Below are 25,896 nucleotides of genomic sequence, written 5' to 3' on the forward strand. Positions count from 1 at the left end.
GGCGCGGGGGGCCAGGGAGGGCGGCGCAGAGTTCTAGCATTGTCCTGACCCCAAATGGGCTGGAAAGGCCAAAATTTAAGAGCCGAGCGACAGCATTGTTTTGCCAATTTAATGCCCTTCCTGCCATTCTGTATCTTTTTAAGCACATCGTACGGCCAGGGACATAACTGCTGAGTTAAAAGGCTGAATTTTGGGAGGTCATTGGAGACCAAGTTTACTAACACATAAATGCATATTAGAACACCAGTGGTGGAGAAAAAAGGACACGTGACACAGAGGCTGTTAAGGCTTAAACAGGAAGCCACTGTACTTCACACAGAAAACCACCGAAAGAAGAATGATTCGCTTTGTGTCCACATGTTAACTTACCAGATCTAAGGGCCGTGTTACTGAGGCACTTGGTAGTATAATTGGTTTCCTTTTATTCAGAGGCAATTTACGACCACAGTACGTATGATTCAGTACAATGGAATTCTCACTACCTCACGTTATCGCTAGAACTTAAACCTAAATTCAGAGTTCGTATTTTCAGCTCTAATACTGACAACTTAGTGGCTCTTAAAAGAGCCTTTGGGGTTAGATCTAAGTTACTTGACAAATTTACTTGGCGCTGGTGTACTTGGTGACAGCCTTGGTACCCTCGGACACGGCGTGCTTGGCCAGCTCCCCGGGTAGCAGCAGGCGCACGGCCGTTTGAATCTCCCTGGACGTGATGGTCGAGCGTTTGTTGTAGTGCGCCAAGCGCGACGCCTCGCCCGCGATGCGCTCGAAAATGTCGTTAACAAACGAATTCATGATGCCCATGGCCTTGGACGAAATGCCGGTGTCCGGGTGGACCTGCTTCAGCACCTTGTATACGTACACGGAGTAGCTCTCCTTGCGGCTGCGCTTCCGTTTCTTGCCATCCTTCTTCTGCGCTTTGGTCACCGCTTTCTTAGAGCCCTTCTTCGGGGCCAGAGCGGACTTCGCCAGCTCAGGCATGGTCTGTAAAAGCAAGCGACGTACAGCGACAAAAAATAATAAACGCGCAAAGTACCTCATTTATATAGAACCTCTTATGCAAATAAGGTAAGTCGAAGTCCTATGTCTCATTGGTGGCTGTTCAAGAAACCTTCAGAAATTAGTTCTGCCCAATCAGAACGCAAGAATCCCAATTTCACCTTTCCATTGGTTAATATGAAGCCGCATCCTAACCAATGACATACCTTCTTTTTCGCGCCCAATAAGGGTTATAAAAAGTGCTGTCCTTGCACTTTCCTTTCAGTAGCAATTTGAGGTGACGTTGCTGAACTCGTAATGTCCGGGCGAGGCAAACAAGGAGGTAAGGCTCGCGCTAAGGCCAAGACCCGGTCTTCGCGGGCCGGGCTTCAGTTCCCCGTGGGCCGAGTGCACCGCCTGCTCCGCAAGGGTAACTACGCCGAGCGGGTCGGCGCCGGCGCGCCGGTGTATCTTGCGGCGGTGCTGGAGTACCTGACGGCCGAGATCCTGGAGCTGGCAGGCAACGCGGCCCGCGACAACAAGAAGACGCGTATCATCCCGCGCCACTTGCAGTTGGCCATCCGCAACGACGAGGAGCTCAACAAGCTGCTCGGCAAAGTCACCATCGCGCAGGGCGGCGTCCTGCCCAATATCCAGGCCGTGCTGCTGCCTAAGAAGACCGAGAGCCATCATAAGACCAAATAAGTAACAAGGTGAGAAAAGCTGAAAAACAAAGGCTCTTTTCAGAGCCACCTACACTGTCAAAGAGAAAGCTGGTACACATAATCTTGTGTTTTGAGTGATAAGATTATAAAGTGCTTTTGTTATCTTGAGGGGGTGGAGCGCAACTCCAATAGCAATTCGGCACGTGGTCTGAACTGAAAGGACTGCTTGCAGATTCACATGGACTAGTGTGTGCAGGAGAGGCTTGTTCAGAAGTTGGGAGATGAATCCGATAGGCAAGTACCTGAAGTCAGTTAATAAAACTAATGTTATCTAGAAGCAGTGTCCTTAGGCAGCCAAAATACGGATGCACTGATTACATTTAGGAAACTTATCAATTCTGAATGTACTGTTTAGAAAAGTCCTTTGAAAGAGCATCCTGGCTAAGTGACCTAACTAAAGGATAGTTTCATCAGATGATGAAATTCTTAAAATTCCACTCAGCAGCCGTTTACATTTTCTTTAGGATTTAATTCTAATGGGGACTAGAGTTTGTCGATTAAAAATATTCAGAACTTATTTAATCCCATATTAGTAAATCCTTGGTCCTATTTCTTTGGGACTCATGTGTTCATTTAACGCACTCTTGTAGTAACTCAGGATACAACAGTCAATTCAAACCTAGAAAATCTACCTCTCTGGAATTTGCTCTAGGTGAGGGAGCCATAAATAAACATGTGAATATATAATATGTAAGATGATACACATCCTGTGAAAAACATAGGGAGGAGATAAGCCACAGAGCATTATGGGGACTCATTTTAGATAGGGGGTAAATGGAGATTACCTCTTAAAAGTATTACTTGCTCAGAGACCTACATAAATTAAAAAAACGAGACAGGCAGAGACTAGAGGAAGAGTATTTCAAGTAGAGGGAACTGAAAATGCAAAAGCCTTAGGACAGAAAATGTGTTTTTCTTGGGCACAGCCAGAAGGCCCATTAGGCGTTGAACTTAAAGGGGGGTGGGGGGGAGGACACCATAATATAGGACTTCAGGTGTGTAAATTAATGTGTATAAGTAATCAAAAGCAATAGCAACCCTGATCTCTGAGATAATAAATTTGATAATACAGATTAGCTAGATAGAAAAAGCTGTGGAATCCAACCCACTTTTTAAAAAAGACACCATAAAAACAGTATTGACTGGGTGCGGGGGTGATGAATTGGGAGATTGGGATTGACATATATACACTATTGATACTACATATAAAATAGATAACTAATGAGAACCTACAGTATAGCTCTGGGAACTCAATGCTCTGGTGACCTAAATGGGAAAGAAATGCAAAAAAGAGGGGATATACGTATACATACAGATGATTCACTTTGCTGTACAGTAGAAACTAACACAACATTGTAAGGCAACTACACTCCAATAAAAATTAATTAAAAAAATAATATTGACTTTATTATGTGGTTCAAAAACTGAAAGATTGAGAACATAGTTTATAATTCAGTACAGGATTTATTTGCTACTCCTAGTCTTTGCTTGCAGAAGTCCTGTCGAATGAAGTAATAATAAAATGCAAGACACCCAGGAAAAAAATTATGGTGATATAGTGATGTAGGTTGAGTTCTCTGGAAGCAGATGCTGAGATGGAGTTTGGGGTGCAAGATGTTTATTAGGGACCAACATCTGTGAAGGGAGGAAGGAACTAGGATTGGACAGAGAATGTCAAACTGTGATACAGGCCAGACAAACATGTGGGGAGCATTGGAGCCTGTATTGCCTGTCAGAGTTGCCCCACATTGGGTGAAAATGTCTCTGGATCAGGCTTTACTTCTGCCACTGATGTGGACTGCCCTGAGGAAGGGCGTGCCTTGAGTTGGGTGGAGATCTGTAACTCTGGGGAACCCTGGAGATAAGAGCTGCTGCCTATCTACTAAGCGCACTCTGCAGTTGGGCAGCAAGTCTTTCCTTGGTGGGGGATCTGGATACTGCATTTCCATGTCTATGACATACATTAACATGAATATAAATATCAGTGTTGAGTAATGTCTGTGATGGTATTTGTAAAACTGACTTTAGCATACAGTTTCTTTACCTTCATTGGGGAATTATAAAAGGGATGTGTTTTCTTTTTAGAGAAAGAGAAAACTTACTTTCTAAAAATCTTTACTAATTTCATATACTCCTGTAAGTGTTTTAGATGCCACAATCATTGCAAATGGAAGGTGATATAAAACAATAAGGAATAAGAGAGAATCTTCCACTGGCCTTTTCTCCGTCCTCCAGATCCAGTAATCACTTCACTTGTCCAGTCCTGGGTTCCAGTTTTGTACCATAATGTGAAGGCTTCAAAGTGAATAGTTGAGGCCCCAAAAGAGAAGAGAATGAGGCTTTAAAGAAAACATGGAAGAGATATTCAGTACAGACCATTTATGGGCTACATATGTAACATGAATGCACTTGAGGTGGGTATCGTTCCAGTTACAATTTAGAAAAGAAATGCTATGGGACTGAATGTTTGAGCCCCCAGCCCCCCTTTCATATATTGAAATCCTAACCCCGCAATGTGATGGTATTTGTTGGTGGGGGCTTGGGAGGTAAATGGGTTTAGATGAGGTCATGAAAGTAGAATCCTCATAGTGGGATTAGCACTCTTGTAAGAAGAAGAAGAGACCAGAGCTCCCCACCCACTCTTGGAGCCCACAAAGAAGAAATCACATGAGCACACAGAGAGGTGGCAGCACCTACAAACCAGGAAGCAGGTCTTCACCAGACATGGAATCTGTTGGCATCTTGCTCTTGGACTTCCCAGATTCCAGAACTATGAGAAATAAATGTTTGTTGTTTAAGCCATCCATCCTATAATATTTGTCATAGCAGCCCAAACTGAGTAAGACAGGAAAGCACAATGTAATTTAATCAATCAGATTCTCAATTTGTAAGAGATAAAGCTATAAATCAAGATATTAGCTACCTCAACACAGAACCCACACATAACTGCCTTCTCTTAATTATCTGGTCTTATACACTTTGGTCTAAGGTATGAGTAGGAATGTTAAAGGGAGATGTTGAAAAATTTGTACATGGACAATTTTGCAATCACTGATTGGTTGGGGAAAGAGATTGACTGATATCCACAGGATAGATCATCATTTCTACCCCATTCTTAAGAGCCTCCTTCATGGTGGAAGCCCTCTGGTGGTCATTTTGGTGTAACTCATATACTGACTGTGTCCTTGTACATTACACTCCACAAGACCTTCATGATAATAATTTTCTAGTCATGTTTCCCATGTCCTTGATTAGCTGGATAACTCACCAGTCACTGTCTATAAATTAGTAAAGATATATATAGACTGGCTTTACCTGCATCAGGCCAGATTTCCTACCATAAGAAGTGGACAACCAGATGTACCACCCAATATTCTGCTGACAAGGGGGGATTTCTTTTCACTACTCTCTCTCAACACCTCCCATCTCTAAGTGGAAGCATAACTTGTAGCGCACAGCTATCCAATTCTACTAGTGCTAAAATGCTCTGCAAAGCCGTTCTAAATAGGGCCATGATTGTTAATCCTTTGTTAACTGGTCATAGGGAGTTTACCAAGAGGTTATAAAAAAGAGTTGAAGGAGAGGTAGCAAAGCAATAGAAACAGCACAGGAGTCTGAGCATCACACATCTTGCTCAGACCATCACAGATCTGGTCTTGTCTATAGAATTTCATTTTAAAATGAAATGCTACTGTGATATCCATCTTTATAATTTGGTAGGTCATATGACACCCAGTTCCTGGTGAATATTTTGGGGCGCATATTTGCTTTATGTCCCACTGTCAGGCATTCAGTAATTAAAATGGCTCAGTAGATGCTAGAAGCTACTTTTCAAATACATAATAGTTGCCATCAGAGTAAGACTTGGCCTTATTCTAAATCCCCAGGTGTGATACTCTTCATGAGTTTTGCAAGAGTCTCCTTAGAGCATTTCTGTCTGCCATGCATAACTCCAGACCAATGACTCTTATGCATCATAAAGCCCAAGTGGCAGGAAATGGGGCCTACTGAAAACCAGCAGGCTTACAAATTATCTGATAGCTGGTGAGGGTAGCATATTCAGATATGGTACATGTCACTTTGGGGAAATAATAATGTTAGCTCAAAGGGTAGCAAGAGAACATTTCAGATGAAAGAAATAAAAGCTGGTAGGAAAGATCCTACAGAGGTTATTATTATTATTACTATTACTATTATTATTTGGCCACACCATATGGCATCTTAGTTCCCCAACCAGGGATTGAACCTGGGCCCAAGGCAGTGAAAGCTTGGAGTCCTAACCATTGAACCATCAGGGAACTCCCCCTACAGAGATTTTTTAAAAACAATATAGGAAAGAGAGGGAAGGGTTGCTGGAGCTATGCCCCTGAGTAACAGAGAATTTTAAATTTATTTTTTAATAGAAAACTTACGAAAGTCGGAAGTAGAAAAGTCCATGGCATTGATAAACATAGAGCTAGCAGGTTGCATTAGGCCACCCTGTCTCTTATCCTACACAGAATGACTGTAGTAAAAGTGTCAGGCAAAATCCTCAGAAAGGCTTTCAAAAATAAAAAGCACAAGAAGAGAGGCCATTTTCTAGGCCTGTGCCACACCAAGGACTAACACACAGGATTGGCTTTTCTCTCTTCTTATAGAGAAGCACATGCAAATCAGTCCAATTGCCAAAAACACCCCAGCAGAAAATGCAGAAAAGCACTTGTGTCCATAAATAGGGTGCTTTCTAAATAGGGTGAGAGGAAGTCCCTGAGGGAAAGAAAGGAAGGAGAGGTCCAACTCAGACAGGCCTGAGACAAAAGCAGCCTGCATTCCCTGTACAGGCAGCATTTCCTTTCCTTCAGTTTAACTGAGCTCATTTCCTTGAGACAGAAAATCCCTAGCTCTCTTCCCTGATCAAATTAATACTGGGAAGCAGGTAATTCTTCAGCAAACCTGCCAATAATTAGGGTGGCTTTGTGTGATCTAGAAGAAAGGAGATAAAGAAAATCTCAGAAAATTAAAGACATCCTTTTGGCTCTGCTGAGAAGCTTTATATGGTCAGCTGCTGGGGTAATTCTGAACTCCTTTGCCTTCATTTTCTAACGATCTTTCCTACCCACAGCCTCTGCACACAATAAAGCCATTTGCCTGGCCACATACTTTTGGGAGAAGTTGCCTCCATAAAGGATTGGATTGGAATCTCTGTGCATTCATTCATTCATCGTACGCCTGAGCAATATTCATAAAGAACTTACCAAATGTGGAACCCTGGCGATAGACTACTGAACACAACAGTTATCTCCTCTTGGAGCACAGTTGGGGAGGGGACGGAGGGAGGGAGGAGACTGACATTAATTTAAAATAACTCCAGTAACTAATACATCATAAGAAACTGATATGGGGACACTGACGGAAAAATAAAAAAAGGGTCATGGAACAGAGAAAATAAATTTGACTTAGACCGAGAGGAATGTGTTGTGTGGAGAGGGGAGTTCAGGAAAATCTTCCCCAGTGAATTCAGTGGAGAGCTGAAGCATGAATGGAATTTAACCAGGTAAAGAGAAGAAAGGAAATTATTCTGTACCAAGGAAAGAGCATGTCCAGGACCCTGACTCTACTGTGAGCAGGCAGAGGTGTCTGTGGCAGGGTGCGGGTGGCCCGAAGAGCTTCCAGGCCATACAAGAAGCACTGTCCCCTCTCCCCCTCGGGCAACTGGCAAAACTGGGAGAAACAAGTTTCAGTGAGGTGTAAGCACTCTGAGACACCGAACATTTTCTCAGTTGGGCAGGCTGAGTCCAGGGGCGTGCCAGATTCACAGATGTATGGGTCAGGATGGAGCCATATCCCTTCCTTTGAACTCACTTTTGGCACCTGATATGATGCCAGATTCTACGCCAAGCCCCTGGAGATTCTGACCAGTTTGGCCAAAAATGGGACCCAGTAAGGTTCAATTCGAAGCAACACCCTCTCCATTCTATCGCTGGAGGTCTGAGGACCACGCTTTTTAAAACTAAGCAAGAGACCTGCATGGGCTGGAAGTGGAAGTGAGAGTAGTCAGTCCGCAAGTGTTAGCAACCCCCGAGAGGAGCCATCATGTTTGGAAAATTCCATGTAGTGAAACTTAATTTTATTCCTTTTGGTTTGTTTGCCAGGAGCAACATACTGTATTAGCAAGTGGAGGAGCAGAATAGGGCAATAAACTGAGAAGGCATTTCTAAATAAAGACGGAAAACAAAGTGCATGTTTCTTTAGATGACAGAAATAGACGTTCCTGAGAAAAGAGCAGAGGTAGAGCTCTAAAGTAGATGCTTCCTGATGGTGTGCTGTGATCATATAGTAGTTAGTACTCTGCGTTGTGGCTGCAGTAACCTCGGTTTGATCACCAATTTTTTTCAACACTGCCATGGAGACAGCCTCTCTAAAACCTTTGCAAAATTGAAGACAAATGTTCAGCATCCTGCCCCCACTGGCCAGCCAAACAGAAAGTATCCATGGTTTTGGGGGGTTTTTATGTTTGTTTGTTTGTTTGTTTTCTCCAATTCTCTTCCCAACCATATCTATGTCCAACACTCCTGTTGGCATTGGCTGGAAGTCCCAATGAAGAAGTTGAGGTAATAACAATAAAAATAGAAAACTTTTCCTTTTAAACACGATGAAATGACTGTTTAAATGCAGATCCGGTTTATTGTGGCAATCTTTTCTTGCACACAAAGGACTGATTATGAATCACACATTTCTTTTTTTCTTCTTTTGGATGCATTTTATTGTTTTTTTATTTTTATTGGAGCATAGTTGATTTACAATGTTGTGTTAGTTTCTCCTGTACAGCAAAGTGAATCAGTTATACATATACATATATCCACTCTTTTTAAGATTCCTTTCCCATATAGGTCATTACAGAGTATTGAGTAGAGTTCCCTGTGCTATATATACAGTAGGTCCTTATTAGTTATCTATTTTATATATAGTAGGGTGTATAAGTATCGTGGTTATGTCAGTGCTGAGAAACTAAACTTTAATAATCTGGGAAAAATTAGAGGAACTTTCAGGGGGTGGGATCATGACTCAGAAGAATAGCCACTATCTCTAGCCTCTTCAGTTTCTTGAGTGAGAGAAAGAGGCAAGTGGACTGGGTAAGGTGGGAGTGGAAGAGCTGGTCTGAAGTGGGGAGGTGGCTGGAAAGCAGAAGCAGTAGATTGCTACCTGGGACCACAGTGAGATGACTAAAAAGAAGCAGATCCCCAGAAGAGCAGTGACTTCACTTCTCATAGCACAGCACTCAGAATGCATATATGGCACCTCATCTCCCTGGGCCTTATAAATTTTCAGTGCTCAAAAAAATACTGTCTTCTGTCTTCTTTCTCATATTTTTAGCAGCTTATTAGAAGTTTCAGCATGAAGGTATCTTCTTTGATTTCCTAAAGCCTTCCCTTCATAGGGCTAAAAGAGCCCCCACTTCTTACCCAAGTGTCCACCTGACACGGATTCTGAAACTCGAACCAACAAAGCTTCAGAGATATTGTAATTAAGCTGAAATGTCTTATATTTTCAGTGTCATCCCTTCAGCAGCCCAGGTTTGAGGCTGCTTCCCAGTAGTCTAACAATATTCACAATGACCATCCATGTTCATTTGGATCATGTCTACTTCAATTTTCTCTTTTGTGTGTGTTATTTGTACTCAATTTTATAAGGGTGAGTTCAGGGATCAAGTATGTATTAACCCAGACTGGCTCCTATCAATTTTTTTTTCCCACCAGTGAGTGAGGAAACTCAGATTTAGAACAGAGACAAACATCTTGATCTTTCAATTCTCTAGAACATACTCTCTCCAGCAGCTATTGGCCTGAGTAGCAGAAATCCATGTACTATGGCCCAGAGGCTACTTCTTGGTAAGAGGGTTAGGGTCCTAAATCTGGCACAGAATTAACTTGTAGTGCCAGGCTAGTGATGGGTTAAAGAAGACCTACACTTGGTGATTTGCTCAAAAAGTAGAGAGCTTGCTTGGCATGCACCACATGATACTTAGTGCCAATACATTTCTACTAGACATGTCAGTTTCTCTGGTTCACAGTTATATTGTGTAGCTTTTCATGACATCACTAGCAAATCTGATATAAACTGAGCAGGGGAATTATGATTAAAAATTTGTATTTTCCAGGTGTCCTTTTATGATTGCTTGAATATTGGTTGGGAGCATCATTCACAACCTGCCAATCACATTTGCAGAGGGAAAACTGCCCTCCTCTACCTATGGCACTCATGGTCTGCTTTTTAATTTCTCTGTGCTTCATCATCCTCATCTTTCAATGGAAGTTAATGAGAGTTACCACTTTATACAATTGTTCTAAAGATTTAAGGACATAATATGCATGGGGCATTAGCTCAGTGAGGTACAAACCAAAAACATGACAAAATAAGCCATTGTTGTTATTGTTAAATAAGTAAATAAATAGGATTGCTATCTGTGCCTTTGTAGTAGTAATGTTGTAAACACTGACGCTGAACTCAGCATCTACTTAAATTGACTACAGTCCTCAGCTATTTTGATGGTGATAAGCTAATTCCAGCCATGGCTGGAAGAGTTTTGTCTGTCCTCAGAATTAAGGTTCACTTCAAGATTTCAGCTAGGTTATTTATTAGCCCCATGCCTGCCAAAATGTTTGTCATAGGGCTTCCCTGGTGGCACAGTGGTTGAGAGTCCGCCTGCTGATGCATGGGACACGGGTACGTGCCCCGGTCCGGGAGAATCCCACATGCCGCGGAGGGGCTGGGCCCGTGAGCCATGGCTGCTGAGCCTACGCGTCCGGAGCCTGTGCTCCGCGACGGGAGAGGCCGCAACAGTGAGAGGCCCACGTACCGCAAAAAAAAAAAAAAAAAAAAAAGTTTGCCATAGTGTTACCAAGGCTGTTTCCCCAGAATCATACCCCTGCCCCCTCCCTCAAATATAAACCAACTACTCTTATCTAAGCTTCAGGAGGAAGCTGCAAAGAGAAAAAATATAAGAACTGGTTAGAACCAACTACACGCAAGATGGCGGGAGATTTGACTTCCAGTAGATCTTGAGGCTCATTATATGTTTATTAGAATACATTAGCATGCTAAATGACACACCCACCAGCACCTTGACAGTTGACAGTTACCATGACAACAATGGGACAAGCTCATACAAGGACTGAAAAGGAGGATTGCATCAGTTCTGGGCCTAAACCACACCGGTGTTCTCAGATGAGTCATGAATATTCCACCCACTCTTTCCAATTCCCTCCCTTCTACCTCCATTCTCCTATATAAGTATTTATTTCATTATTTGCCTTGGTCTATATTGTGCTATCTATTCTGTCCCATTGGTTTATTTATCTATCTCTGCAAAAATACCACACATATTAATTACTATCCTTTAAAATGCATCTGACGTTAGAAAAGAAAGCACCACTAACATTCTTTTCTTCTCTTTTAAATTAGTTTGCTAAAGCTCTCTAGTTCTTCCAAGTATTAGAATCTGTTGGAATTTTTATTGAAATCTCATTGTATATATATATAATTTTAAAGAAATTTTGTATTTTTATTTTATAGAACTTTTGCTCTCATTAATATGTTGTATCACTGCATTTATTTAGGTAGTTTTTTACGTCTTTCCATAATATTTTATAACTTTCCCTGTGAAAGTACTGTACATAATTTGTCAGATTTGTTCTTAGGTATAATTGTTAAAACCTTATTTTCTATGTATTTCTGAATTAAAATTATGAACAGTTATCTAGCAAATGTGCTAAACTCACTTATTGATTTTAAACATTTATTGATTCTTCAGTTTTCTCTGTAGATATCATCTGCAAGTAATGATTACTTATTTATTCCTTTTCACTCCTTATACATATTTTCTAATTTCAAACCAGCCTTACGAACTATTATTACTCCTCACACATGGAATAAGTAATCATATTTTTATTCGCACAATTTTCAATAGGTCTTATTATTTCAACCCCAGATCCATCCACAAGTTATTTAAATCTCTTTTCAGGGTGTTTATGCACATCCAGGTTTCTCTCAACTTCATCTCCTTGAAGAATTCTTCCCCAGACGTTTCTAAACTCTTACAGTCTGGTCTTGCTTCCCTTAACACTCCACATGTATGATATTCCCGTCATCCTGGACTATCCCTTCACTTATCTCCTATGTTGCACTTGCATCTCATACTTTCTGTATCCCAAGTCTTCCTACTTCTTAACCCACACTTTCATTTTGGTAGCACGTATCCTCCCATGGATCCCAAGTGTATATTCGAAAATATACAAATATATTTGTATATATATCTCTTTTACACTCATACTTGATGGATACTTGGGTTTCATATCGGATTCTAAGGTGAATTTCATTTTCTTTCAGATTTGAATCCATTGCTTTATTGTCATCTAGCTTCTGGTGCCAATTTTGAAAAGTCAGCTACTCTGTTAATTTATCCTTTCTGTGACTTTTCAAAAATCCTTTTTACTGACTACTCAGTGATTGCTGCCTATCTAGATTTTTTTTTAGTGTTGTGATATGTGCCTAATTTTTTGAGGTTTTTCATCCTTGCATTTTCCCTATTCTTTATATCAGGAAGTAATACTACTTAGATATTGCATACCCTAGAATTTTCCTCTAATAAACTTATTATTTTCTCTGTATCACTAACTTTTTTGCTTGATATTCCAGGATATTATCACACTTTATGATCTATTTATTAAAATTTTCATTTCTGATAATATATTTTTATCTTACAAAAGCCTCTTTCCTTGTGTAAATACACTTATCTTTATTTCAGTATTCAATGTTGTCTCCCATCTCTGAGTATATTAATATTGGTTTATTCTCAGCATTGTTCTACCTATGTAGCCTTTGTCCTTAAGTTGCTTTTTGTTTCTGTTTTTGTTATATTTCTTTAATACATTCTTCAGAAATATCATGATTCTGACTTTCTATTCATGGTTTAGAGCAGGATATGTAAAAGTCTATTGCAAGCTCTGACCATTTGGACGGTGCTTGCTTATTTTGAGTGGAAGTGGGGTCGAAGAGGGTTGGGAAGATCACTGGGTAAGGTCAAGGTTTTCATAGATGTCTCTTGTCTTTAGTCTGGAACCTCAGCCATCAAATACATCAAATGTCTCTCAGGACAGAGATCGCTGTTTTATCCTTTTAGGAGCATAAACCTGGAGCCTTCTTCCTGAGACTTCCAGGCAGGAGCTAGGAGAGCTTGACTTTCTAGGAGAGAGAACCTGAGTCCTCTGAAGAATTGGGAAATGCTGGAGGGGTCAGCCTCTGTTGAGCCCCGTCCACACATTTCTTTGGCACTGTTCCCAATCTGAGGCCCAGGTTACACCCTTTTGACCTAAAATCGGATCCTCGCCCCTCCGCCCAGTTTTACAATTTTAGAAATTCTTGCTGATTAGGCTCTCTCACTCTTCAGGTGAGAAAATGTTTATTGTCCCCAGCGCTCAGGCCTCACTGAAATCTATTTTTGCTTGACTTTTATGATGACCGGAGATAACAGAAATAACAAGACTATTTTTCGGTGACAACCCGATGCTCCGCACTGCCTCAGAGAGCTAAGCAGTGTATGAAAGTGGAGCTCCCAAAGAAAAGTCGGGAGAGAATCTGCAATTCTGTTTCATAAATAGCTCTCAGAAGCCTAATCTACAAAAACAAAAACGAAAGCGAAAAACCCACTGTGTTAGCCTTGGAGTGAGAGAAGGAAAAGGAAGAAAAAAAAGATGTTTACGAGTTGGTTCCACTGGGGATCGAACCCAGGACCTTCTGCGTGTAAAGCAGACGTGCTAACCACTACACTATGGAACCACAACTGTGCACGTTTTCTGTCCCCAGACACAAAAGTTTCTAGAAAAATACATCAGAAAATATAGCTATTTGATTCAAAGATAGATAACTTGGAACACAGGAAATTTTGGAGCTTAATTACATTTCTAGTGCATCTCACTCACACACAAGCTTGAAATATGTCCTCAAGTTGCATCATCTGTGAACACATGATTCTTGATTTGTGCCCCTTTGAACACTTCTAAACTAATCTATATTTATCCAGTCACTCAGAGAGTAGTTATTTTGAGCTACGTGCCAAGCACTTGTCGAAGTGCTGCAGATAGAGAAGTGCAACAATTAAAACCCCCGTGTGTACGCATCTTTTGCTGTAGTTCCTAGCAAATAACCGGGGCTGAATAAACATATCTTTGTTTCAAGGGAATTATAAACGAAGTTAGCAGCACTCACGTGACCTCCCTTTTTTTGCAGCTGGGTTAGAGCTGAACAATTGGGGACTGCTCACTAAGTTAAACTTGGGATATTTGTGCATTAAGATGGGAGGCAAAAGTTTTCAATTGTAGGGGTTCAGAGCATGCCACCCCAAAATATGCCTCTCTGGTATGTTGATTATCTTAAGCTAAAGACACTTGAAAAACAGCAGATGCAAGAAGGGCACTCTTACCTTCCTTTTTCTTTCCAAAAGTAGTAGATAAAATACCCATATGCCCTCTCTGTAACAGAAGGAAGGAAGCATTCTTATCACCAGAGACTGGGGAGTCCACCAAGCAGAGAGAAATCTGTACCAAGAAACCTCCTTAAACTAACCCTTATCTTCCTAGTCACTTTTCCACATAATTGCCCTAGTCCAAACCCTTTCGTCTTGGCACGTTTTCACAACGTTTGTCCAACCTAGTACATAAGTGTTGGGCTCTGATTGCTTCTGTGAGTCTTCATTTTTCTTGTAAGGGCTCCCACGTACACGTAAAACTTACTTAATAAAATTTGTATGTTTTTCTCCTATTAATCTGTTTTATGCTCGTTTACTTCTCAGGCCCAGCCAGAAACCCTAAGAATAGAGGAGAAATTTTACTTCCCATTCACAATCTCTCTCTCTTCCCTCCCTCCTTCCTTGTGATATAATATTGGTCCAACATATCTGGGCCCTGATTTCCAGAGGCTTGTTGAAGAGTTGGGAGCCTTTTGGAAATCGAGTCTGGTGAGGACCACCAGACTGAGGAGGTTGTTTGCAAGTCACATAATCCTAGTTGTTCAAGGTCTTCTCAGTTTTCATTTCTCTTTAGAATCAATTTATTTAAAAACTGATGGGCTTGGAGTGGTTTTACTAAACTGATGGTAGGCAAGGACCACAGTCGAAAGATTCAACCACGTACCTATTAAACACTGCCTACCTGGATTTTTTTTCTATGCTCTGGAGGTAAGGTGTAGGATTATAGGAGAGCGAAAAATAACCAAATAGCCTGAGCACAAAACAGAAACTCATAAGTTTTCTGGAACAAACGTGAGGAGTTTCTAGTTCTTATCGAAAACGACAAATTAGAAAATAAGCTCATGTGCCAGAAGCAAGGATTGAACCCAAGCAGATATGCAATTTGCAAACTTTAAGTTAAAAACCTTCCCACTCACCAATCACAGCAACATAAGATTCTTGTTCTCATATCTTTTATTATAAGAAACCAAAAAGTATTTGTTTACAATCTGGAGAGTCTAGGATTGACCTCATAGGTCCATGAAACATTGGCCTAGGCTTACAAGAATATAAACAAAAAACAAATCTTTGGAAGGTTATTTGATGGGAAATTCATAAAACATAATTCAAACAATTATTTTCATAAAATTTACTATTTATGTGCTATGACTTGTGCTGGGTTGTTAGACTCTCCCTGACCTTGCAGACATATATTTTAACAGAAAAAGCACACAATTTTACTAAATACATAATTTCATGAAAATGTGAGGAGGCTAAGTAAAGGAAGTGTAGGATGCTACATGACCACAAACACATCCTGGAGACCCTTACTAAACCAAAACTTAGGACACTAGAAGACCCCCAATAGACTATCATATAAAAACCCAGTACACTTCTCTAGATATCTAGACAGATCATGTCTCAAATATAAAAAAGAAAATCTATACTTTTTAAAAGAGAGAATATTTTTTAACCTAGTAGCAGAGAAAGACCCTTTAAGCATAACCTCAAAAGTACAAACCAGTAGGGGAAAAAAAGATAAATCCTTAATAAAATCAAGGCTCTGCCATGAAGTTCTGTCAAAGTCAACAGACAGGTAACATAACAGTAGACAATACTGTAAGGTCTAAAATTCAAAATAGACTAATGACTACAATATACAATGTACCCCAGGTATATCAACATGAAAAATACACCAACCTCTATACGAATATGGACAAATGATAAGAAAAGTATCAGTGTACATAAGATGCAATTCGAATGACTAACAAACATATAGACAGATGCTCAAAATCTTCAGAAAACATAAATAAAATTTTAAAGAAAACAATGATGAGATTTATCACTCTACACATATTAGATTACAGAGTAGAAAGCTGAATAATATTAAGCCTGGGCAGGGATAAAGGGATATGCAGTGCTGGTGGGAGTGTAGACTGACAAAAATAAACTTGGATTAATTAGTATACATATATATATATATATACTAATCAGTGTGCATATATATATATATATATACACACACACACACACACATATATACACACTCGCACAAGTACATAAAGTACATGGTGTTATATGGAGGGGGGGGACAATGGAGGCAACCTGTGAGCCCATCACTGGGACAGAAGAGAGGAAATACAGTGCCCATTATGGGATCTTACATAGCAATTAGAAGCAATGATTTAAGTGCACACAGAGCAACTTTGATGGATCTTAAAGTCATAATGTTCTTTTAAAGGCATAAGAATGTATATTATTTATATAAATTTATAATATATGTGGACAAAACAAAAATGTCAATTTTGCAAAAATATATATATGATCAAAGTGATACACAATAAACAAATTAGAAAAGTTGTTTATGTAAGGAGAGGAATGGCAGCAGGACATAGGGACAAAGGGAATGAATAAATCTTGTTGTAAGAAAGGGCAAGTAGATTAGGCACAGGCTAGACAGTCAGGGAAGAGCTGAGGGGTGCCTAGAGGAAATCGGGTGTGTAGATCTGTCACAGGACCTCCTAAGTGATTTCTCTTTTCTCCAGGGTCTTGCATTTTGTGGATGTTCAGTGAATACATAAGCCCTCGTCCTTTCCCATAAAGCACAAGGCACAAGGCGGTTATTTAAACATTTCAGAATGATGGTCTCATCTATTCTTCCCCCACGCTAAGCTGTATTCGGCCAACATGCCACAACCCCTTCTGCAATCATCAACCTGACCTGGAAACTGAGAAGAGAGGTCATGTGACTCTGCTAAGAGACGCCCTGCATCTTGCCCAAGTTAGAGGCTCCCACGGCATCCTGCGGGAGTTATTTACCACACTGTACCCTAATTTTCCCTTTAATTCTTTGCATCCTCCACTCATTTTTACAACCTATGAAGACAGGAATCAAGTCAGTTTTAACTCAACGGTGCAATGAGCAGAATCTCCTGTGCATCAGCGTGTCCTTATCTTTGCTTGCTTTCTTATGCCAGGTTAGATAAAATAGAAGGAAGCATGATAGTCTTGCTCATGTGCAGTGAATTAGCTCAGAAAGTAGCACCGTGGGCTCTCTAACCTTGCGGTAGCGGAATTAGTGCTTACATCTCTCGTTGTTTGGTGGGGGGGGGAGGGTTGGAGGGAGAAATTTTAAAAACTTGCTTTATTTCCCTGATTCTAGAATACAAACCCTATAGATGAAGAAGTTTTCGTTTGGTTGGTTCTCCGCTCTATCTCCAGTACCTAGAAAACTACCTGAGATACAGTAGTGACCACATTTGTTGACAAAATGAATTAACGGAGAAAAAATTTTTTAACGTGTTGCAATATCCAATCTTTCCTCTAGAGGGCGATAGTCACCATGAGATAGGAATTTCACTCCAATTTAAAATAATTTTTAAAACCTCGCGCTGAAGAATGCATTTTTATTTTTTAATGTTGAAGTTTCTGCTTTAGTGTTGAAATATAGTTCATAAATACAGGTGCGTTCTCTTTGTCACAAAATCAAGTACGTTTCTGGCAAAATGCTACATTTCACAGAAAATGTTACAAATATGATATAACCGAAGGATAGTTTGAGAGGGGGCCCTGTGGCTTAGCTGGTCAAAGCGCCTGTCTAGTAAACAGGAGATCCTGGGTTCGAATCCCAGCGGGGCCTTCCCGTTTCGGTTTTTGTATTTCAACAGTGTAGTTGCCACTAAACATGCTGGAGATGCATTGAGGAATTTATATTACTGGTAAAGTCTGTATTGAATTGTTATTCCAATTGTGGAGAGTTTTCTTCCAGGTAATAGCATCACAATATGAAGAGTTGTGATGAAGGGAAAAGTGAATAAGTTTCCTGTAATTGATAGAAAGTGATGGATTTGCTAATGATTGGTATATGAATTGAGCACAAATTATCTTCCAGTACCTGATAGAGAGTAAGATTTCAAATTCTGTTTTGGAAGTTCAGTCTCAGCTCTCTTAAACTGTGACATCCAACATAGTCAGCTAAATGGTGGAGTTTGGTTATCAGTGTCAGGCAAAGAATTAATAAGCCACGACATTTAGTTTGGAATCAGACTCATTTTTATTTTTGAGAACAAGAGAGCAATGTCAGATGTAGACACTCATCATTTTGGTTTTGTACAGCCCTAAGAACTGTATTTGTTTGTGCATCAGGACAACCTACTGAGTGCACAGGGGGAAAATTGGAGCTCAATGACATTTTGAGGAAATAGATCACAAGTAGCTTATCACTTTCTTGAATCTTAAGTGACATTGTAGTTTATAGCTAAAATGTACACTGTGTAGCACTGGCCTATACATTGGGCTTTTCCCTTTTATCTAGAGAAATTTCAAAGATTATGACTGGAGTTCCACCAGAGTCACTGTCTTTTCACTTTAGTAGAAATAGTCCTGCACTATGCCTGAAATCCTGTTTATACTTCACTGGAAACCTGGTTTCATTTTCCTCAGTTTATCCATAGAGTTCTTCCCCATCTACTTCCCAAGGAATGTGAGCAAAAAAGGTAGTCATGAAGGGTAGCAGATTATGCCACCGCAAAATATACCACTTTGGCATAAGGACTATTGTGAGCTGAAGACAAATGAGAAGAAGCAGATACAAGAAAAGCTCACTTCACTTTCCCTATTTGCCTATAAAGCAGGACATACAAAGGACATAATACATTTAAAAAGTCCCCACCACCACCAGGAAGGGCAAAGATTAATCCCCAGAGACAACTTTAGACCCTATCAGCCTGGAATCTAAATAACAAATTTTACTAACTAGCCTTTCTGGAGTGAAAGATCTGATGAGAGTTTATAACAAGACTAATGTCACTAACAAGGAATTTTGGAACAAGAATAGCAAGGAATAACAGAGCCATTCCAAAATAAATTTTAGGCAAAAATCTCTGTAGACATAACAATCAACCATATTTTCAAAGAAGACAGAAAACAGTGCATCTAATTTATAAATGTGAATGAACATAATCTTTACAGAGAAAAAAAATCTTGATACATAACATATAATAATTCTGAGACACAATATGCCATGAATATCCCATCCATGTAATAAGAATATATAAACAATATATCAACAATATCAAGCAGAGAGATTCAATAAGTCTGGAGTAGGTCCTACACATTTATATATTAATAAGGTTTCACAGGTAAATAATGTAAATCCTCAATTGAAAGCCAGTTGCCTAGATGTTAGATTCAAAGTGTACCAAGTTAACATTTAGAAAGATAACTGGAATTATGACTCATTGTATTCTACTGATGTTGTCTAATATCAGGCAAAACAACACCAGGACTCTGACAAATAGAAATATGTTATGAACAGTGGGTACTGATAAATCTCTAGGAATTTCCCATTCCTTGAAGGCTGTCAGCTAGCGGTCATTCTCAGTTTCTAGTGAATGTCCACATTCCATGGCTGGTGGCTGCCTTCATCTTCAAAGTTAGCAATGACCTGTCGACGCCTTCTCATACTTAAAATCTGTAAGTATATTATTTAATATGCAATGAAATAATGGATGCCCTTTATTAATTAAAAACATTTTTTTTCAGGCGCTGGCTTTGAGCCAGTCACAGTACTTGACACGAAGGATGCAGCACTGACCAAAGCAGAGGAAGGCCTTGCCTTCTTGGATTTATTGAGCACTCACTATGTCCCTGGCACTGTGCTTGAGACATTACTTATGTCATTATTTAATCAATATCGTGTATGTCATTTTCAAAGTAACCCCATACTTTTAAACAAGAGAAAGAGTAAAAATATGCTGGGAGTCTGAGGGACAGTGCAAGGGTCGAGGAGATAAACAGGAGGAGGCTCGTGCTGGACACACAGAGACCCAGGCGCCAGACTTCAAGTAAAGGACAGACAGGGAGAGTGAGGTACTTAGACTGAGAGCGGCCCCAGGGGCTCTTGCCCTCCTATCCCCCACTGCGCACCCCGTTTTCATTTTGGATTCAAATCTTAAATCCAACGCTTTTATGATAAACGTTCGAAAAAAATTTAGACGAGCTGTAAATGGCTTCTTAACTGGCAGCACCGAGGTAACGGTCAAATATAAGCCAAAGGCTCACCATTGCTCCATTTTACCGCAGAGCATTCGCGGTTGCTGGTCTGAGGCTAAGCCACAAGCCTGAGATATTCCTACATTGAGAAGAAGAAAACCGAAATACCACGAGGCATATACTTCAAGAGGAATCGAATCAGCGACCTTGACATTATAAAAACAATAAATACTCTAACCAAGTGAGCAACTTGCCGTGAACAGGAATGATGTTTTTACACTTCAGAAGTATAAACTGTATCAAAGCATTATTGCCTGAAGTTTTTTCCAGAATGATGCAAGACATTTTCTCCTTCTCCCAGTTTCCTCTTCCCCTAAATACATCCACCTTACCTCATTCAATTTTCTTTAAAAGCTCTCCATCCTGACTCTGGTACTTTATTTCTTTAAAAAAGAAGACACACACAATCAAATCGTTCAGTGGTAGTGATATTAGGACTGTCTGTAATTGGATGTATGGGTGCAATTTCCATCGGTCATGGGGTCTATAGGTAGAACGGGGACGACAAAATGAACGTAAAAGGCACTGGCCCGTACGGGGATCGAACCCGCGACCTTGGCGTTATTAGCACCACGCTCTAACCAACTGAGCTAACCGGCCGCTTCGTAAAACACGCCTTTGCTTACACATTTTAAAGTCATACCTAATTAAAGTCGGCGGTCTTTGTAAAATGTTTTAAAAAATGTTCTTTTTTCTATCAAAAAGGAAAAGACAAATCCCAGTTGCCTGCACGGATGAACCGTGCTTCTCCCCAGGAAAACTCAGTCTTTCTCAAACCGACCGAGGAAGACTCAGATCAATGTCCGGGAGCAACTACCTCCTTGAAACTATTCCCAGAAGGCCTTGGGAAACGCGAAGCCCCTGCAAGCCTGAGATGGTGGCGGGCGGATCACGGAGCACAGAGCGGGGCTTGGTGGACTCGGCTTCCGCGCACGGGGTGCGGATTCTCTACTCTTGGAGGTCATACCGGGCGGGTCATCTCTTCCCAGAGGCCTTTAGCCGCTTGGCTTCAGGGTGGTTCCGCAGTCGCCTTTAAGCTAAATCTGTAGCCGTTCGTCCGGAGCGGAGTAAGACAGGGACCTTACGATGCAATGTCAGCCATAGGCCACTTGGTGGCGCCCGAGTGCAGAGCTGAGGTCTGAGTCAAAAGGACTGTGAAGACCGCCCCGCTCCTGAACCTCTGACCCCTCCCCATGTCCCCCAAATCACCAAATCTATGACAAGGGAAGTCGAGACCACAGGGCCTTGTTCCGGACCAGGGAGAAACACCGGAATCTGAGAGTAGGGGAACTGAAGCCAAGGTCAGGCAACTCAGAGGAAGGAGTTGGGAAACCTTTGCCCTTTTGAGCCTGGCCTGATCTACGTGCAAGCGGGTGTCAACGATATTAGGGACCAGTAGAGCAGCAAATTTCTGCTTACTTTCTTTTCTCTGTTGGACCCTATAACCCTCTCTCTCTCTTTTTTTTCTATTTTTTCTGCATCTGAAGTTAATTGACTCGTTATATATATATATATATATATATATATATATAGTATATCGAGTAAGATTTGAAAGACTATTCTAAAGAGAGCTATTTCTTTTAATGAGGCAAGTTAACTATTAATTTACTTGTTTTACATTATGCAATTTATAAGTTTTGTTTATAATTGTTTAAAAAGCTGTAAGATGGCATTTCTTATCTTTAGTACATTTCTTTAACTTTGTATCAGCATCCACCATATGAACTAGTAGCTGTCTTCATTTTCTTTGTCCTCTAGTAAAAATTCGGTGGAAAGTGAGTGGAAAAACCAATTTTTAAAATTTAATTGTATGTATTTATTTATTTTTATTAAAAATTTTTTTTACTACAGTACTTTATGTGTAGTCTTTTCCCCTCCCTTTGTATTTTACTGCCACCCTCCCGGATTTCCAAACCTGGAGAAACCTCTCTCTGCTTAACAGCCAGAATGTCAGCTGTTTGGATAACTGGGCATTCTCTTTTCTCTCCTGTCCTCCCCCAGGTTTCTTTGGCTGTGAGGTCTCTCTCCATTCAGCAAGCCTTGGAGAGATTTCTCTCAGCTCTCCAGTCCTGGCTGTTGGCAGCTAAAACACAAAGTGCTGTTTGCTCTTCGTTTCCTGCCGTGATCCCCAACTTCAGAATGTTTTGAACTTGAGAGTGCCTCAGTGGGTATTTCCACTTTCTAGCCTTTTCCCTCACCCCCTTTTGACCTACTTTCCTCATCAGAGACAACCAGAACTGGTTTTGGCTACTTGAAATTCTGTTTGGGTCAAGCAAGCCCACAAGCAAACCTTAAAAATGTCTAAGTTTCTTCTGGTTTCTCCTAATCTGGTCTTCACAGGTTTTTCCTCCTCTGTGCCGCTGCCCATCTGCCAGGAATAAGGACAGCCAGAGGCTTCTTTTCTCCTATGAAGGCCTCTTTCTAGAATTTAGTTTATGTTGATTCTTTAGTATCCTCAGCTCCTGATGGGTCCAGACAATCTACTCCCCTTAAGCTTATGGCTTTGCTTTAGTTAGTAGGTTGAGAGGGACACACACTTGCAACTTCCTACAACTTAACCAAAATGGAACTCAGTGCTTTGTATTTTTAAAATATTTCCAAATTTCTGTGCCAAAAGTACTTTTGTCATTCCTTGAAACTATTTCCTTTAAAATATATAGCAACAGACTAATCTCTCTCAATAAGGAAATTAACCATGTTGCCAGTTGCTTTTCATATTGTTTCAGGTAATCCTTATATCACGTCATTTATTCAATTGATATTTTAAAATAGCCAGTTTTGTTCTTATATCGAAGTTAGAAGAAATGAGATATAATATCCATATGACACCATGAAAACTTCAAGAAGTGAAACGAGTGACCACCTGCAGGTATGTTGCCAGATTTTACTTAGACTTCCAGGTGATACTGCTGGGCAAAAGAATGTCACATAGAATTTGGATACATTTCAGAAAGTTACCTCGAATATTGTCCCCTGATTTGACAAATGTTTATTGAGAACTACCAATATAATGGTCCCAAAGCCACACATGATACCTTCCTCACCTTCCAAGAGCTTAAAATCCGATACCACCATGACTTCTGATTAGTTGTCTAACAGTGGAGATGGTCTTCTCCACAGAAGCGGTATCTTCATTTTACTTTAAGAAAGATCATCTTCAGTCTTTTGCATCTGATACAGGTGTACTTTCTAAACAAATGATCAGGACAGATTAGCAACATTATCCAGTGAAAGCACTTACACTATGCACCATGGAAAACTTCCATATATGGGCACGTATCTTCCATATGTCAGCACATCTGCTTAAACAGAATATCCTGTTTGGAATCCTATCTCTTGCTTTTTGTAATTTTGGAGAATAATATCACCAGCAATGTTGAAGACAGCTTGATAAAGCAGAGATTTTTAGAAGTTAAATGATGGAGAAAATTGTGAACCTGTTGTCAGCTAGGAAATGAGGATCCTGAGGTCAGGAGATGACAGTGGGGTGTTTTGTATAGAAATGCTGAGGTGGAAGGATTCGTTCATATAAAAGACTGCATGAAAAATCACTCCCAGTGGGACCTCAAAAGAGTACCTTAAATTCTGTCTTGGAAACTGTAGGCTGCAGAATTCTCATTCCGTAACACCAGTATATTATGGAGAGCAGTGGAGTCTGAATGCAAGCATCAGAGCTTTAAAAAACAAACAAACAAAAAAAGTAAAACAAAACAAACAAACAAACAACAAACATATCCTTAATTCACCAAAAAAAAAAAAAAAATTCTCCAGGATGCTGCCTTAGCTTTCCAAGCCTGGAATTTATTCAAGAATTGGGATTATGAAAGGTTTTTGTTTTTGTTTTCATAAATGGAGGAAAGGGGAGAGAAATGCGCTGCAACAATGAACATTTCCTCAAAAGGCATGAAGTGAACAAACCTGGGCTCTACAGGCAAAGTCTATTCAGTTATGTATAAAGGCTGGAAAAAAGCACCAGCAGGTGTTTCCGTAGTGTAGCGGTTATCATATTCGCTTCACACGCGAAACGTCCCCGGTTCAAAACCGCGCGAAGACAAATTTTTTTTTTCCAGATACGTTATGTACTTCTACTTGATTTCAACTTGCTTATATTAAAAAATAACAAACCCCACAAATCTTCGCACTTACTCTTTGTTTGAAGGAAGAAATTATCCTGAGAGTCCCGCGCCGATGCATGGTTTCGCTGTTCAAACGGGGCAATTTTCACCTTTCTCCCTTCTCTCCTCTGCTGGGTTCCGACGAGGCCTGTGAGGGTCCCTGGGAAAATATCAGAGGAGATGAGCCGGCGCCGCCGAAATGGTTGCTGTCTTCGGAATTTGGATTTCTACGGAAAGAGGCTTCAGCAGGGACTGACCCTGAGGGGAATATCAGAGGAGATGAGCCGGCGCCGCCGAAATGGTTGCTGTCTTCGGAATTTGGATTTCTACGGAAAGAGGCTTCAGCAGGAACTGACCCTGAGGGGAGCTTGATCTTGGACCTGATCTGTAGTAGAAAAGTCTCCCAGACTCAAGCCAGTTTTGAATGCGGAGAATTCTGTTTCCCCTTGAGAAAGTCCACCGGCACATTGCCAAAAACTTATACTGTTATTCTTCCTCCTAGCCTTTCCTAAAGGGACCTGCGCTCATGTACCAAAGTGATTGTGCATTAGGGAAAAGGAAAAGATCAGACTTTTCAGGAATTACTAGACAATGGCTCGGAACCGGCATTACTTGCTAGAGATAAAAAACATCATCGCTGTCCACCAGGCAGTAGGTACTCATGAAGGTCAGGCAACCAATGAAGTTTTGCCTCCTGTCCATATCACTGTGGGCACAGTGGATCCCTGAGCCCACCCTGTGGTTACTTTCCCAATTCCAGACAGAATCTCTATATCATTTCCATGACTAATGGAGTGAAGGCTATTATGGCATAAAAGGCTAATTAGAGGCCACCAGAAATTCCTCTGTGAAAATAATTAAACAAAACGCAATACTGATATTCCTGGACCGATTGCAGAGATTAGTACCAACATCAAAGACTTGAAAGATACAGGGACAGAGATTCACCACATTTCTATTCAACTCACTTACTCAACTGTAGAAGGTAAATGGGTTGTGGAAAATGACAGTTATTGTAGATCTAGTCAAGTGATTATTTCCATTGCATCTGCTATTCCAGATGTTCTTTTATTAATGGAGAAAATTAACACATGCCCTGGCACCTGGTATGCAGCTCCTGATATGGTTAGTGCTATTTTCTCTATACCCAGTCAGAAAGACCATCAGAAGCAGTGAGCCTTCAGCTGGCTGAGCCAACAGTACACCTTGCCTACCCTACCTCAGGGGTATATCAGCTTCTCAATCATATGTTATAAATTAGTCTACAGAGACCTTCACCACCTTACCATATGTTCTAAAGTTGAAAGATGATTTTTGTTGTTTTAAATATGAACACTGTAGGCAAATGTATATTGTGCAAACTGATCACAAGTGAATGGGCCTACCTTTCCAGAATTGCCTCAGTCCTGTGTGCCTCATTTGCATCTCTATCCCAGTTTTAGTCCATATGGGCTGCTGTAACAAAAATACCATAGACCAGGTGGCTTAAAGGACAAACATTTATTTCCCACAGTTCCGGAGACTAGTGTCGATTCTCTGTCTG

At 40.5% G+C, this 25,896-nt stretch overlaps 1 protein-coding gene, 4 non-coding genes and 1 pseudogene across 5 annotated transcripts; 3 read left to right on the plus strand and 3 right to left on the minus strand.

Annotated features, from left to right (window-relative positions):
* Nucleotides 1-600: 600 nt before the first annotated feature.
* LOC103086798 (histone H2B type 1-K pseudogene) lies at nt 601-1,029 on the minus strand (annotated as a pseudogene).
* Nucleotides 1,030-1,296: 267 nt separating this feature from the next.
* Nucleotides 1,297-1,725, plus strand: LOC103087068 (histone H2A type 1-J). Its single transcript, XM_007471257.1, has one exon. It carries the CDS (start codon nt 1,297-1,299, stop codon nt 1,681-1,683), a length of 387 nt encoding a protein of 128 aa, XP_007471319.1. The 3' UTR covers nt 1,684-1,725.
* An 11,719-nt stretch (nt 1,726-13,444) lies between these two features.
* Nucleotides 13,445-13,517, minus strand: TRNAV-UAC (transfer RNA valine (anticodon UAC)). The gene has a single exon. It is a non-coding gene; the product is annotated as a tRNA-Val (tRNA).
* A 4,233-nt stretch (nt 13,518-17,750) lies between these two features.
* Nucleotides 17,751-17,824, plus strand: TRNAT-AGU (transfer RNA threonine (anticodon AGU)). Its single transcript has one exon. It is a non-coding gene; the product is annotated as a tRNA-Thr (tRNA).
* A 2,940-nt stretch (nt 17,825-20,764) lies between these two features.
* On the minus strand, nt 20,765-20,838 carry TRNAI-AAU (transfer RNA isoleucine (anticodon AAU)). Its single transcript has one exon. It is a non-coding gene; the product is annotated as a tRNA-Ile (tRNA).
* A 3,381-nt stretch (nt 20,839-24,219) lies between these two features.
* On the plus strand, nt 24,220-24,292 carry TRNAV-CAC (transfer RNA valine (anticodon CAC)). Its single transcript has one exon. It is a non-coding gene; the product is annotated as a tRNA-Val (tRNA).
* Nucleotides 24,293-25,896: the final 1,604 nt, after the last annotated feature.

Source organism: Lipotes vexillifer, unplaced genomic scaffold, assembly GCF_000442215.2.
Source record: "Lipotes vexillifer unplaced genomic scaffold, Lipotes_vexillifer_v1.1 scaffold56, whole genome shotgun sequence".
NCBI classification, from domain to species: domain Eukaryota; kingdom Metazoa; phylum Chordata; class Mammalia; order Artiodactyla; family Lipotidae; genus Lipotes; species Lipotes vexillifer.